Consider the following 16,085-nt stretch of genomic DNA (forward strand, 5'->3'; position numbering starts at 1 on the left):
ACTTCCGGTACGTCTTCCTCTTCCTCTTCTTCTTTGGGCTTTTTATGGCACTTGGCATCATTACTGCCCCCTTCTGGCTGAAATCACCCGCTGTTGTCCGTTCGCAACAATGAAAAACGGATAGTTTTATTTCTTTGGGCAAAAATAAGACAATATGAATGAATGAATAACAAGTTTAGACGTCAACATTTCTAAATCAACTTCTGACATCTGCAACGACGGATCACAAGCAGACACTGTTGTGCTCTTAAAAATCTAAAAGCCTAAAATTCTGGGAAACACTGTTCTATGTGAGAGTAAACTCAAAATCTTAAGGTCTTAAGATAATCTTGGGCTATTGGAAAAGTGTCACATTTTTTTTGCCATTTTACAGGTAAAACAATTAACAGATTAATCAAAGAATATTTATCAGATAAACTGAATATGAAAATAGTTGCAGCCCTCATGGTTTTGGATGGTTAGAGAAAGAGACTTGCAGTCCTAATCTGTACAGCACTGCACTCCTTGTGCAGGTTAGTGCAGTCTGACGTTCTTTACAAGAGACTGAAAACACAATCATATCAACAAGACTGGAGCAAATACTATAAAACAATGGGGAACTAATGCATTCACCAAAAAAAAAAAAGAAATACAGATTAAATACAGAACATAATGTTAATGTTTCACTATGAATCCAGTTTGTTTGTTTCTGTTTGTTACAGTATTTTTGATCTAACTCTTATTTATATAGTCTCATTGGCCAGGTGTGGACCTGCTGCACCCGGAACTACCACAGAGGCATTATGGGTAGCCTACTTTGTCTGTTGACAGATTTTATCACCGTAACAGGGTCACAACAGTGCAAGACACAGTCACGAAACCTTACAGGTGTGTAGGTGTGTCGAGATAAAAATGAAGGCTAAGGTTGAAGATGGGTGTGGTTCACTGAGTACTCATGGGCTGGTATGTCAACGTGTCGGCAGGTGTCGCGGCGGGTGTGACCCCACGGCGGCGGTTTCCTGTTGGAAGTGTGTTTAATTGGCAGCACAGCTGAGCGCCTGCATGCGCAGTGAGGGCAGAAGGCTCAGGTTTGAGGGATGGAGAGCGATGATCATCTGACCGGCAGCCAACTGTCCATTCAAAAACATGAAATCCAACCACACAGCTGAAACAATAACACGTTCAAAGGAGCATATCTGTTCAAAAAGTAAAGTGAGGAACAAACTCAAAACTAAATCCATAAATAGTTTTTATTTATCCACTAGCTTCATACAATGAACAGAAAAATACTTAAATCAGATCAGGATTTACAGTGCTCTGTGTGTGTGTGTGTGTGTGTGTGTGTGTGTGTGTGTGTGTGCGTCACAGTCAGCAGGGTTTCAAAAATTATTCAAGAAATCAAAGAGTAAGAGAGAAAGAAGAGGAAGTGTGACAGAGGAGCGTGGAGATGTGCGCATTATGTCTGAGGCCCTGTGGAACTGTGTGTGTGGAATATATGGTTGCTCATTTGTATGGTGGTGAATGGAGATTTTTGTTTGCAAGAGTTTCTCAAGTGACACTGTGAGGCCCCCGAGCTGAGAGGGGGCCTGGGCAACCGACACTGAAATGCATAGAGAGAGAGAGAGAGAGAGAGAGAGCGGGAGGGGGGGGGTGGGGGGGTATGATGAAGGAAAGAGAGAAAGGAGTGATATCTTAGGACAGAGTGGTAGAAACCAAAGATCATAAAACTGGAATCTTATGAACAAGTGAAAGAGTGAGTGATATAAAAAGATGTTTACAAACAGAGGAAGAGTCAGACAGACAGATTTTTTTTGCTTTGTCTTTTGTCTGGTCTGTAGACTGCAGTGAAACAGTGTGGGTTTTCTCCATCTGGCCTGCAGCCTTCAGCAGCCTCAGATTAATGCCCCTTCGGCCCTTTGTGAGTTAAAACAACTCTGCTGTTCATTCACAGTGTTTGTGGAAGAAAAACGCAGCTTTTAAATATGACAGCAGCATCTGGATCCATCAAGAAGAACCTCTGTGTAGATTTGTTAGATGATGACGTGTAAACAGGCTCCGGTCAGGCTGTGAACAGAGATCACTGTGGTCAGAAACCCTCAGTTTGAGCAGGTCCATTGTTTCCAGATGGATGTTTGTGCGACACAGTAACACAATAAGCTCCCCAACTTTGTGTTAACAGTTTTTCTTTGTCCTTTTTGAAATGGCTTTTCAACAGCTGTGCAACTGAAACCGGAGGAGTGGAGGCTGCAGCAGGTTAACGAACATGGATCTGGATTCACATGTTTGGCTTTCGCGTATGAGTTTATGCTGATTGTCTGTTTGCTATGTGGTCACACTATCAAGTGAGTGACACAAGAGGCTGTAGTGCCATGCAGGGGAAGTAAGCAATGGTTCACTTTCACTGTAATCACAGAGAGAGGATATGAAATCAGATCTGCTGACACAAGCTGCTTCTTTACGAAACTACATCCTCTGACCTGACAACAAGCTGAACGTCCGACTGACGTCTGAAGCAGCAGCCACGTCTCTCATCCTGTCTCTTATTACGTTTCTATACCAAACTGCAGCAGCACATACGCTTTGTAGGAAGCTGAGTGTGACTGGGTCATGTTTTCTGAAAATCTAATGAGGAAATTCTCATTTGTACGATGGCAGAGGGAGATTTTTGTTTGCAAGAGTTTCTCAAGTAACGCTGTGACGCCCCTGAGCTGAGAGGGGGCCTGGGCAACCGACACTGAAATGTAGAGAGAGAGCGAGAGAGTCAGACAGACAGATTTCTTTTTGCTTTGTGGTGGAAGTCTGGTCTGTAGACTGCAGTGAAACAGTATGTACATATGGGTTTTCTCCATCTGGCCTGCAGCTTTCAGCAGCCTCAGATTAATGCCCCTTCGGCCCTTTGTGAGTTAAAACAACTCTGCTGTTCATTCACAGTGTTTGTGGAAGAAAAACGCAGCTTTTAAATATGACAGCAGCATCTGGATCCATCAAGAAGAACCTCTGTGTAGATTTGTTAGATGATGACGTGTAAACAGGCTCCGGTCAGGCTGCTAACAGAGATCACTGTGGTCAGAAACCCTCAGTCTGAGCAGGTCCATTGTTTCCAGATGGAGAAATGTTCATTTACATAATTGGTCAAATATGCTTCTACTGATCTTATCAATAAAATGTTCACAGACAAAATATTTGTTTTCCACCCAAGCGTCTGCTCTCGCAGTAAAATCTCTGCTCGCAGAGACGACAGCTTCCCTCCAGTTTGTTTGTTCATTGTCAGGTTAATGATTTGTTCAGTCTGCGCGGCTCTAATTAACAACACGTCCTCGTTATGTTCATCATGTAAAACATGGTCCGGTCGTCATTGATCCTTCTCTAAGGTATTTTTTGTATGTTAACATAGTTTCCAGGAGACTTGGCTGCTGGAGGAGTTTTATCAGCCTCATTCAGGACTGGATTCAGATTCCTCGGCCAACATCACTGATGTTCTCATTATTCGTACTGTTTCCATTACGCCCCCCCAACCCTCTGAGGACGGGGGTTCATGCTTTAAAGGCTCCTCTCTTGAGGCTTCTCCCATTTCCTCCTTTATGTCTCAGTTTTTGTTTCTTCTCGTTCTAGGAAATTTTTGGGGGCCAGTGGGAAACTGCTGCTGCTGTAAAAGCCTGGAAAGACCAACAAGACTCCGAACTGCAGCGAGAAACCAGACCTAAAGAGGAAGAAAGGGACGAGAGCGATGGCTGCAACTGGTCGTGAGTGTGTGTGTGTGTGTGTGTGTGTGTGTGTGTGTGTGTGTGTGTGTGTGTGTGTGTGTGTGTGTGTGTGTGTGTGTGTGTGTGTGTGTGTGTGTGGACGGGAAAGTGGGGGTCTGCAGTCAGTCTGTCAGCATGAACCTCCCATCTGGTGAACATTGTACGGGCATCTCCCATCAGTCACACCTCCATAAACAAACACAGACACACACAGACACACTCACACATACAAATTTCCTGTGTGTGTGTGTGTGTGTGTGTGTGTGTGTGTGTGTGTGTGTGTGTGTGTAGTAAAAGGAGGAGGAGGCACCAAGCACCTCCTCCTTCTTTTACTACTCCATACATTCTGTCGTTCCCTCTTTCTCAGTGCTCACTCACTCTCAGGGTAGCAGCAGATGGACGCTCAGCTGCACTGAGTGTTGTACTTGTGTGTGTGCGTGCGTGTGTATGTGTGTTTTAAGTTGAAGCTACACTTGAATTATTGTCTTTGACTCTTTGAGCTGCTGTTGTGATCTGTGCTGAATCAGGATGAGTTCTAACCCCTTCCACGATAAGCTGCAGTCCAGGATGGAGATGGCGAAGGAGCTCAGTGACGAGGAGAAGCTGTACAGATACAACGGGGTGTTGTACCCGCGCATCATGTGCCCCGAGGAGCATTTGAAGGCTCTGGAGAACATCGAGGCCAGAGAGGATGACATCATGCTGGTGGCGTATCCCAAGTGTGGTGAGTAATGGTGATTCAAAACTGTTATTTGATCCATGTGCTGTCACGATGCTATGACCTCTGACCCATGGATAATTTTACTAAATATTCCTACCAGAAACAGGCCCAGGGGCCCGAGGGATCAGGGGCCCCTGGGCCAGAGCCTCTGTTTGAAGTTAAAGGGACTTCATGACTGAGGTTTCTTCTTTGCTCCTGATCAGTGATTTAATGCTCAGACTTTAGTCTCTCCGATATTTAATCTCATAGATTTTTCCGTCCTAAGAGCAGCACAGTCTGATGAGGTGACAGCTGGACTCACAGATCAATGCAGTTATAGGTTTATCAGATGATAAAAACCTGGTTTGCAGCACTCAGAGAGGATTTTACAGCTCTGAAAAGTTACATTGGCAACTATTTTGTTTTGTGTCCAAATGAATTTGAGGTAAATGGTAGAAGAAACATGTGCAGGTGACAAAGTGATCTAACTGGAATATGTGATTGCATTTATCTGATTGGCCAATGCCTTGCCTCGCCAAATGACACAGCAAAAATTGAGACTGGCCGGCGTTTTCCACTGCGTCAAAACAAACTGGTTCCATTCAAATGAATGACTGGGCTGTATTTTTCCACACAGGGCTCAAACTGATCTGAATGCAGCATCAGAAACAAAAGAGGAAATGAAACCTGCAGTTCAGGTTTTCCATGATGGTTTCCTGTTGTAGAATATGTTGTCTCTTCATCTGCAGTGTGAAATAAATACTAAAGTCAAAGTGCAGTTTTCGTGTCTCTGTCACTCTGTGGTTTTAAGACTCAGAGGCGGGAACTTAAAAAACAGACTCTGCTCGCCACAAAGCTTCAGGAGGAACAGGCAGACAAAGACGAGGTCAGGAAAAGTAGCAGAGATCAAAAACCAGGAACACGAGAGACGAGGAACAAAGTCCAGCTGCACTGTGAGCAGTGAAAACACAAGCTTAACTCACCAGCAGGAAGATAATGAGGGACAGGTGGAGCTAATCAGGGCGGAGCAGACAACCACACAGGCGGGAAACACACAAGAGCAGGAAGCGAGGTATCTGAAACAAGGAGAGAGGTGAGCACGTCAAAATAAAACAGGAAATGACGAACAACTGACTGACAGTGAAGAAACTTAACCTCCAGAGCAGGACGGGACACGTCAGCCTGGCTCCTGTGCAGGAGCGGTGGGGGGGGCACATGTTTGCGCTCAGGGTCCCATGGTCTGCCCACGCCCTGCCCTCAGACCGCCATCCCTCTGGCAGCGATGTTAATGATTGTAACACCGGTGAAAGTGAAATGAGTGCAGAGTCAAACTGAAGTGAAATCCACTTCCTCAAAGAATCTCCCACCTTCTGCATTTAAATTAGTACTGACTGATAATAAATCTACTGATCCTGAAAAATCATATTAATCTCTTTACACTTTTACTTTTTCTGTGTATTTTATTGCTGTAAAATCAGTGTCAAGTTCAGTATCCAAATCAAAAGTTAAGTTGTTCAACCACCTAATTAGTCACGTTAACTGTGGAATGAGCCGCTGCATTGCCAAAGGAAATACTTCACTCAAGTTTCCAACTTGGCAGCAGAACAAAGCTTTGAAACACATGCAGCTCTCGGCCTTCACAGGCTGAACGACCTCTCGTTTCTCTTAACTTCTCATTAGACAGAAATAAATAAACTGGACAATATGATGTGCTTTTAAAGGAACGGTGAAACATTTTGGAAAATGTTCAGGTTGATATCAACCTCATGTCTGTGTCTGTGCAACAGAGCTGGAGTTAGGAAACAGTTAGCTTAGCATAACGACTGAAAGCAGGGGGAAACAGCTAGCAGCTAACAGCTAAAGCTCAGTGATCAACGTGTTGGATCTCCTTTGTTCTTTTGCAAACACAAACGCATAAAAAGGAAAGATTGTGGTCTGTGGTCTGTGGATCTTTCTTGTTGAACTGCAGTGACTGCATGCAGCTTCCTGAAGTCTTGTCGTCACAGTGAGGTTTCCAGGTTTGGTACCATCGTGTCTGCACAGAGACTAAAACCAAAATCTGTGCTCACAACTGCACCTGACAGCCCACGCTGTGGCTGGAGAAGCACTGCTCGTCTCAAAATGGCTGTAGCACGTCTCTGAAAATACTGAATCATTTCTCTAATGAATCATCATCTGGACCTCTCTTGAGTCCAGACACTAATGAGCAGGACAAATACATGAACATGGACTTCAGTTTCCTAATGTCTAACACAGCTCAGCTCTCAGCACAGTCAAACAGATAAATAACTAACAAATATGTTTCCTGATTTTTACATGAAGGAAGTGAAGTAATGAAAAACTGAAAAAGCTTCTTTCTTCTTGCTTCTTTCCACTCAGTTTGATGAGCTGCTGCAGAGACAGCAATCAGCACTCGCCACAAACATCTGCACAAAACCGGGAAAAACAGGAAAGCAGCAGCAAAATGTACCAACCAAACTGTAGCTGACGGTTCTGAAGCTCAGTGTTTACACGGCGCTCAGTTCATTTCTATGAGAATCAACCTGTAGAGACACTTGTCTCTATAGTGTCTTTCTCAGTGGAAACTAAATTTAAACCAGAGAAACTAAACTTTTCACCATTTCAAAAGTGTTGAACAAAGTTGTAAAGAGAGCAATGAATTGGTTTTAAAACCAGATTCTGCTCTTTAGTGCATCAAATAAAAGAGACTAAACGTTGACTGAGCAGGTTTTAGGTCGTGAGTTCCTTTTTACAGTAATGAACTGAAATGAACTGGTTGAATGAAAGGAAGAGATCAGTCTAAAAACTGATGGATGTTTGGAAATTCATCTGTTTTTTTTTTTGCACAGATTAAACAAATCACACATCACATATTAATCACAGCTGTTTTTTAATCTAACATGAAATTTCAAAGCTGACTCCTGAACAGCAACATGTGAGCTTTTCCTCACGTCACTTCACTGACATCACGTTTCAGGAGCTCTGGGCACTGAAAGGCATAAGTTTGCACCGTTACCTGAACAAATGTGGTGGTGATTTATTGATTTTTACAACCACCGTGTAACGCAGCCTTTAATCTCGTCCTCTGTCAGACACAGAGTGCTCACAGTGTGGTTTCACTGAAAGACAAGCGTGACATTCCTTCTGTCGCCGCAGTGCGTTTGAGGAATGTGACGTGTTTTCTTTTCAGGGAGGCGTTTACTTTTCAAAAGGCTTTTGCACGCCAGCTCGCTGGTGGAGAGACAACACGGAGACAGACGAGTTAATCACCTTCAGAGGAATGTTAGATTAAACACACCCGTCCCACATCTCTGTGCATAGGGGCCCGTTTGGACTTGGGCCCACATTGGGGTAACAGAGCTATTTATCTATGGGTGTAAGACTGTACACGCCTTCCTTCAGTCTGGCCAATGGGAGGCCTCTCTTTAAAAGGCTGAACGTCCACTTTAGATGTAACAGGCAGTTAAATCAGCCCCACACAGCAGACGGCCACAGATAATGGCTTCCTGACGTCTCTGTGATTTATGAGGGAGATACAGACAGATTAATCCGACCTTCACTTCAACACGTCTGCTGCTGTTTACAGCTCTGTTGTATTTATCTCCTCCACCACTTTCTGCGGGGGGTGTGTGTGTGTGTGTGTGTGTGTGTGTGTGTGTGTGTGTGTGTGTGTGTGTGTGTGTGTGTGTGTGTGTGTGTGTGTGTGTGTGTGTGTGAGAAGCCGGTCTTCTCAGAGATTTTGTTTCCTGATGCCATTTTCAGGTCACAAAGTGATTCTCAGTCACCTCAGGAAATAGCCAGGTGTTACCCTCAAAGCAGCCCCACCCAGATTCCACAGAAACAGCTCAGCTCCAGAGTGCTGGTTGGTTTCTGCCTGGGGGAAATACTGAAACAGCTGTGGATGGTGGGGGGGTCAATAGGTGCTCAACAAGTTTTTTACCCCAGGATCCTCTGTGAGGTCAATCCAGCATGTGTCCTCATGGAGACAAACACAGACTCGAGACCTTCACTTGGTCCATTATTTTCTTGTGTTGCGACATTATCACAGTCATTATCACTTACACACACAGACAAGTGTGATTTTACACTCATTTCATTTAAATGAAACCCAAACAAAAGCTTATTCTTGTGGACAGAAATGTTTTGCATCATTTGAATGACTTTTCCCTGTAACTCAGGTTCATCTTCAGCGTTTGGTTTGTGTAACTGAACAACACAACCTGTCTGAAACATGATGTGTGTGCAGGTTTTAACTGGATGGTGGGGGTGCTGAGGAAGATCATCGCAGAGGCCACGGGGGTGAAAACCGAATCCAGGATGCCGCCTCTGATCGAGTTCTTTGGACCGGAGGTCATAAAGGTACTCACTGGATGTGTGTGTGTGTGTGTGTGCGTGCGTGCGTGCGTGCGTGCGTGTGTGAATTCTGCTTTGGTGAAGTTTAGGGAAGGATCAGCAGCCTGGCTTATTTTACAGAAGTGGAGGAGCTTAAACTCACGGCACTGTGTAAATGCTGGTAACTGCCCTGTTCATTCCATGCTGTTCCTTTACTTTCGTCTCAGGTCATGGATAAAACTCCCTCTCCGAGGTTTCTGGGGACTCACCTGCATCCTGACAACATCCCCGCTTCCTTCTATGCAAAGAAAGTTAAGGTAAATTTCCAAAATTCTGCCGAGAGGCTTTCAGCTCAGGAACAAACGGATTCTCCTCACATGGCTGTAAAAACACACAACAGTAAAGGAGGTGAAGAGGTCACAGAGTTCGATCGAAGCTGGATCTTGGGTTTCAAATCTAATTTCGTAGTTATGGTGCCATAAGAAAAGCAGACCAGAAACAGAATCATACAGTTACGTCTGTAGTTTTTTTCCCTGTTTGTTTCTTTTTATTTGTCATAATTTTCATTTATTTCTTTTTGGATGATTTTATGATTCTCTCGTGTCTCTCCTTCCTCACTGATCCTTTCTTTGTTATTGTTCCGAAAACATGTCAGTGAAATATAATTTATGTATTTTGTGTGTTGTATTGTGTGTTGTTGTATGTGTTGTGCAGATGCTGGTGATCTTCAGGAATCCTAAAGACACTCTGGTTTCCTTCTATCATTTCTCCAACAACAACCCGGTCCTCCCATCCGGACAGTCCTGGGACTCCTTCTACTCTAACTTCATGAGTGGAGACGGTGAGAAACCCAGAAAAAGAAACAGCATTAAATGGACAGTGTGTGTGTTATTTTTTTTTATTGCTAACGAATCGTGAGAGAACAACGAAAGCATCCAGAACATTTCTAACCAAAAATAATGATCAGTTAACAAAACGTCCTCCTGACGACCACCTGACTCCTGACAGTTTTATGATGTTTGAGAAAGTCTGAACTAATCTCAGGTGATGTGGGGTCAGCGCCCACGTCACCTGGAGTTCAGCTGTGTTTATGGGCTAATAAACAGCGTAAACAGCCGACTCAGCAGGGTCGCTGTGGAAATATTGGACCCGTTTAACCCCGGGTGGATTTAAAGAACCGCTGCTGCTCCACTCAGTGAGTTTACAGAGCAGAGGAGGACAGTTTGTCGGTTTATAGACTGACTCATGATGAAATACTGTTATAAATGTTTTAGTGAAGCAGGGAAATAAATCATTTCAGTGTCATTACTCATTTTCAGTAATGATACTAAAACACTAAAACCTAACTCTAATCTTTATAACCGATATATCACTGCAGGGCGGCTGGATTAGACTGGATTAGTTCTGCTGAGTGGAACCTAAAGAACTGACAGCTTCACTATAAATCACCATCACTGCCCAGAGATTATGGAGCTGTAAAGGAAAGTTCACAGTTAAGGGATTTTACAACCGTCGGCCATGATATCAGAGACATTTTGATCTGTTTGACCGATCAGTTTATGAACCAAAGGTCTGTTTGGTTCTTTCCTGTCACTTCACACACGTAAAGACACCGAGGCGAAGTCTGAAACACTCAGGTTAATTATAACAGTTGTTTCAGCAGCATTACAGTGACCGTATGTTGAAATAGAGCTGAGTTTCATGAACCACTACACCTCTTTGGACCTCAGCACTCACTGCTGGATGTGTTTGTTGGTTCATTTTTGTTGTTGTTGTTGTGTGTGTGTGCATATGTGTGTGTGCATGTGTGTGTAGTGTCTTGGGGGTCATACTTTGACCACGCCTTGGCCTGGGAGAAGAGGATGGATGACCCTAATGTCATGATCGTCACCTACGAAGAGCTAAAACAGGTAGATCAGACACTGAGCGTTTTGTTTCTATCTGACAGAAAATGTTGGCTTTAAACAAACAATAATTATAATCATGTTCATTTTTACATATGAAATGTTCAAAAACCTCTTGTATTTGAATCAAATTGTTTGTGTGGCTTTGACGTTTTAAATTCGTTGATAAATTTCTGGTTCCTTTCTCATAGTTTTGCTGAATAGTTTCTACATTATCCGTAATTTTTCTGAGCGATCTGTCACACTGGACCTTCAGAGTCCTCCCTCACTGACACAGACCTGTAGCGGCTCTGATTCTGTTTCCTGTCCTGCAGGACCTGAGCGAGGGCATCCGTCACATCGCCAGCTTTTTTGGTTTCAGCCTGACGGAGGCTCAGGTCAAGCAGATCGCAGAAGAGAGCACCTTCACCGCCATGAAGGAGAGCTCGGCCAACTCCCACGGCACCATGGGAAACGTGATCTTCAGAAAAGGTGCCTGAGAGGCTCTACATTTTTCAGAGTGTTCTGTGTGGGACTGAAGAGAAACTGACTATAATTCGATCATTTTGCATCTGAAGACATTTGACAGTCCATCAGAATACAGGAGTTTACCTGTGCCATGTTTTTGTCCCTGAGCAGGTGAGGTCGGGGACTGGAGGAACCATTTTACACCTGAGCAGAGTCAAGAGATGGACGAGGCCTTCAACAAACACCTGGCAGGAACCAGACTGGGAGCCAAACTCAACTACCAACTACACTGCCAGTAGGAAGCAAGGAAGCAAGTGAGGAGGAAGGAAGGAAATGAAGGGAGAGTATGTAGGGGAGGAGTCTGGGGGACTTTTCTGCCCTGAGCTGAGTCGGACAGACCTCCCCTCAGTCAGGCGCTGCACAGATCCTTCTTCGCCTTGTTTGGACTGTAACCCCAACCATGGCATCAACCACTGAACCATGTTAACCTAAACTGGTAGAGGAGGTTGTTGGAGGCAGGGCAGAAACTGACAGGAAACACTGCCTGGGAGGCTCAGTTCAGGGCCAAAAGTCCCACTGTGAAAGGTTCGAGGAAAGACAGAAGAAAAAGACAAAAGAGAAGGAGCAAGAAGGGAAAAGGTGCTTTATGGTTTATGGAACTCCAATCTGTGAACATGTGCAGTTCTACAAGTTCTGCAGTGGAAGATATTAAAGGAGTAGTTTGACATTTTGGGAGGTCAGTGCTGCGCTCGAGTTAATTACTGTCCCCAGCAAAGAAACAGTCAGACACATGACCAACTGTAAATGGAGATGGATTCTGTAGATGGATTCTGTCACCACCGGACAGAGCCAGGTTACCTGTTTCACCTGTTTCCAGTCTTCTGGTTGGTCGTAGAGTGGAATCGATCTTCTCACCTCAATCTCTGCCAGAGCGAGAGTAAACGTGTTTCTCAAAAGGTCAAACTATTCCTTTTACCACCTCACAAGCAGCCATCTTTGGGTTCACCTGAAGTCTGGCTGTGTGCACTGTGCAGTTAAATATCAGGGAATAAAACCAGAGTTCAAAACATGACACACACACTGTTAATATATTGTTTTTTTTCCCTCAAGATTTTCACTTGAACATTAGAAGTTATTCAAATATGAGTCAGAGCAAAACTTAAAAAGCTCAATAATGAATTAATATTAATAGAAAGAGAACAGAGGTTTCTGAGGGAACCGTTTGTGAGTTTGTGGAGACAGAATATCCTGATGGAGGTGAAACACACCTCAAAATACGCAGCTCTTAAAGCTTAGATTTATCCTTTGGTGCCCCGTGTGGTGGTATCAAAAAGATTTGGTGGCAGACAGCCGTGCCTCGCATGAGCAGCTAAAGTCTCAGATGTCAGATTTTTCTCAGCACATGAATGTTAAGTCCCAGGTTGTTTTATTCACTGATGGTTGACACCTGTTTAAAACGCATAATGGCTGAATTCTCTGTATTCTGGCAGCTACATGAACCCAGGTTGATTTAACCCTGGAGACACTCACACTTCATTCTGGTTGTGAAACTGTGGCGCTGAAACAACACTGTGATGGGATTATGGGCTATTATAAACATGCACAATCACCGTTTGTACTGTGAGTATATTACATACTGCACACTTCATCTCTGTACACGGTCAGGATGAAAAATAAAAATCTTTTTCCAGATCACTTATCTGATCTCAGATTGTCTGACTCCATCTTTGCTGCTTGGGACTCCAATCAGTCTAATAACATGCATGGGACAAAAAACCAGATTCATGCTTCAAGAGCTTACAGGAGTGTTGCCATAGATACCGGAGGCACAGGACCTTTAATGATCTGTTACCCAACGAAAGAGGCTGTAACACAGAGAACAAAACAAACAAAAATAACAAACGTTTTCTAGTTCCTTTTTTGTACCAAAGAGAAGAACGTAACATTAATCCGAAGCAGTGTTTTAAAAGAAAAGTCAGAGGATATAGGAGGAGTAAAAGGCACAATTTAAAAGAGTTTGTTTTGAGGCCGGAAGTAAGTTCGTCGGTTTAATTGTGAAAGGGCTGACCGGATGTCTTGTTGTTACTGATGTGGCTAACTCGGGCTAACTCGACGTTGGTCCTCTGTTGAATTAATGACATCATTCGGGCTGCTGTCTGTCTCCATCTGCGACATGACACCTTCAGACAGTAACGGTTAGACGTTAATTTACGGTCTGCCGTTAAACTACACCCGGTAAGAGCTGCACGTTGAATCCGAGTCACGCTCCGCAATGATTCAGCGGATGTTTCTCGGCGCTAGCTAGCTAACGTTAGCCCGTGCTCTCCGCGCAGAGCGGAGCGGCGGTCCGGTGGAGCTAACGTTAGAGTTGGCTAATGAGGCTAAAGCCTGTGGGAGGAATCGACCTGTTACGCGGTTTCTTTAGACACAAAAAAGAAAGTGCAAAATGAAAATGTGCTGCTTGTTGTGTTTGTGACTCGGGGGCAGAGTCGCTGTTTGGCTGCTCCGGTCACCCGCTGCCGTCCAGTCTGTCCTCTTGGCTTTTATTCAGGTGGAAAATCGCACATACTCCGTGTAAATCACTGTGGTGTCAGGCGTCCACGTTGTCTTTGATCACAGGAATTACATAACGCGTTTACACACGAACACATAGGACGTACAGGTTCAGTGACTCATGTAATGAGCAACGTGAAATTATGCTTTAATCATTCAAGCCACTGTCGGACGCTTTGTCTGTGCTGATGATAGAGGATTGGACTCGAAGCAGCAGATCCAGGTACAGATTTCAAACTTTGCAATGCTGCTCGGGTCAGACTGGAGGGACGACAACAAACTGTACATTATTAATAGTTACCCTGGTTATTTAGGTTAATCAATGAATGACAGGTACCGGTCAGTAAGTTAGAGTAATCGTAATTATGAAATAATATCCATAAATCGCTGATATCCCATAGAGTAGGTCAGATGAGGAGACAGTGGGCCCCTGGACGCTGACAGGTAACAGGCCCCTGGCCCCTCATCATGTTTATAACATTACATCTGGTCTCACAGCGAATCACAGAACACACATTCATATATGAATTAAACTTTAAAAACGTATTAAAAATCGTAACTGATGTTGTACCAAACAAAACTAATATCAGAACAAAGTCTGTTGGTAACTCCAGTTTTTTTTCAGCATCACCCAGTTCTCAGTTTTTATTTATTTATTTCATTTATTTTAATTTAACTGTAATGATGATCAATTTCTCTGTTTTTCCAGATTTATAATTTAGTTTGTCAGAATATATGAAAACAGAGATATTAAACATGTTATCACACAGCACAAACATAAGCAGCACATCTTTAAGTTTCAGAAAATGGAGCCAGGGAATGTTTGGCATTTCCGACTGATGTCGACCTAAATGATCAATCAGTTACCAAGATAATAATATCTAGTAATATAGTACGTTTCTGTTAATTGATAAATTAATAGCTATGTTTCAGCTCTCAGTCTGACATATTTTTCTTTCACGATTAATCAGTTAACAATTTCGTCTGTAAAATTTCCAAAAAAAGTCAGTTCCCTGAGTTCAGGAAGACGTCAAGTCTACAACCCAAAGATATTCAGTGTTTTTTCTTGATAAATTATATTTATATTTTTTCTGTTAATTAAGTGATTAATGGTTTCAGGACTAATTGCTTCAGTTTTCTTTTTACATTTTCCAGGTGCAGAGTGATGCAGCAGAAGTTGTGTTCCAGAGGTTCTGGTTCTTTCCTCTTGGAGAGGAACGGGCAGGCCTGCGGCGCCGGCACTGACTCCATCACTTCCTGCGACCTTCCTTTCCGCTGCCCCCGCTGCGGTGAGCAGGAGCGTTTCCGCAGCCTGGCTTCGCTCCGCGCCCACCTGGAGTACCGCCACTCGTACCGCTCGCCGGACGTGATCACCGGTGGCTTCAGCATCACTGGGAAACTCCCCGACCCTTTGACAGCGGCGATTCCCTGGCACGACATGAGCCTGCCGACCCGCAGGGGGCAGCAGAGCGCGGGGAGGCCGCCTCATGCACGCTCCCTCAGTGACAGCAGAGACAGCGGATACCTCCATTCCTACAGCTCAGTGAGGCGGCGCACCCAGAGCGTTGGGGTGGGGACGCAGGCCGAGGAGGAGGAGGAGGAGGAAGATGAAGAGGAAGGGGTCACAGAAGATGAAGATGTAGGAGAAGAGGATGAGGAGGAAGACAATGGTGAAGAGAGAGATGGAGGCAGAAATGGGGAAGATATCAAAACATCGACTAAAAAGTCAGATGCAGGCCACCACCACCTCAACCACTATCACTTCCCGTTCCCTCCTCTGGCTCCTCTTGACCCCCCCCCTGACCCGGACCCGGACCTGGGCCTGGTTGGTGCGTTCAGATTTGTGTTCTTACCTAAGCTACACTTTTTGGAGCAAAGTCTGTTTCAGTGTCAGTGTTAAGTTCAGACTGCAGCTCAGGAGAAGCTTCAGTGGTCAGTGATCGTGATCACTGTATGAAACACTTCAGTCATGGTTGCATCTTATTTTCTTTCCTGTAACCACCAGAGCAGAACTCCTACTCGGGTTTGGAGACAGCGGCGGCCTCGGCCGCGGTGCGGCGGCGACTGGCCAGCATCCTGCGGGCGGCCGACAGCACCATGCAGCGCCGGCTGGCCAAGGTGAGCACGGAGCTGGCCCAAACCGACACGGAGCTCCTGTGTGAGCGTGCTCACTCGCAGCACCTGGCCCAGGAGAGGCAGGAGGTCGCAGAGCGGGAGAGGTCGTTGAGCCGGCAGGTGGACGTGGCTGTCATGGTGATCGCGGCGCTGAGGGAGCAGCTGAACGCCTCAGAGAATGAACTGGAACGACGAGAGAGGTAAGCAGGCAGCGGGTTAGACCAGTGTGGGCTGCTGAAGGGAAACCGGTGTGTGTCTCTGACATGAACGTCTCTCTGGAACCATCAGCGCTGAGAAGTACAGTGATTCATG

General features: G+C 44.7%; 2 protein-coding genes across 4 annotated transcripts in view; both read left to right on the plus strand.

The window, feature by feature from the left end:
- The first annotated feature begins 4,068 nt into the window (after positions 1–4,068).
- On the plus strand, positions 4,069–12,800 carry sult6b1 (sulfotransferase family, cytosolic, 6b, member 1). The gene is made up of 7 exons (XM_041049696.1): positions 4,069–4,446; positions 8,669–8,781; positions 8,982–9,071; positions 9,469–9,595; positions 10,570–10,664; positions 10,973–11,129; positions 11,277–12,800. The coding sequence occupies exons 1-7, from the start codon at positions 4,251–4,253 to the stop codon at positions 11,402–11,404; spliced, it is 906 nt and encodes a 301-aa protein (XP_040905630.1). The 5' UTR covers positions 4,069–4,250; the 3' UTR covers positions 11,405–12,800.
- Positions 12,801–13,209: 409 nt separating this feature from the next.
- The window catches only part of znf365 (zinc finger protein 365), a 33,217-nt gene continuing 30,341 nt past the window's right edge, over positions 13,210–16,085 (plus strand). For all 3 annotated transcript variants that reach the window (XR_005894892.1, XM_041049589.1, XM_041049590.1), the window contains exons 1-3: positions 13,210–13,340; positions 14,814–15,487; positions 15,664–15,973. Coding sequence is in view for 2 of the 3 variants with exons in the window: in XM_041049589.1 (XP_040905523.1) it covers positions 14,824–15,487; positions 15,664–15,973 (974 nt within the window). In the remaining variant the exon portion in view is untranslated. The remainder of the gene's footprint in view (positions 13,341–14,813; positions 15,488–15,663; positions 15,974–16,085) is intronic.

Source organism: Toxotes jaculatrix, chromosome 11 (genome assembly GCF_017976425.1).
Source record: "Toxotes jaculatrix isolate fToxJac2 chromosome 11, fToxJac2.pri, whole genome shotgun sequence".
NCBI classification, from domain to species: Eukaryota; Metazoa; Chordata; class Actinopteri; family Toxotidae; genus Toxotes; species Toxotes jaculatrix.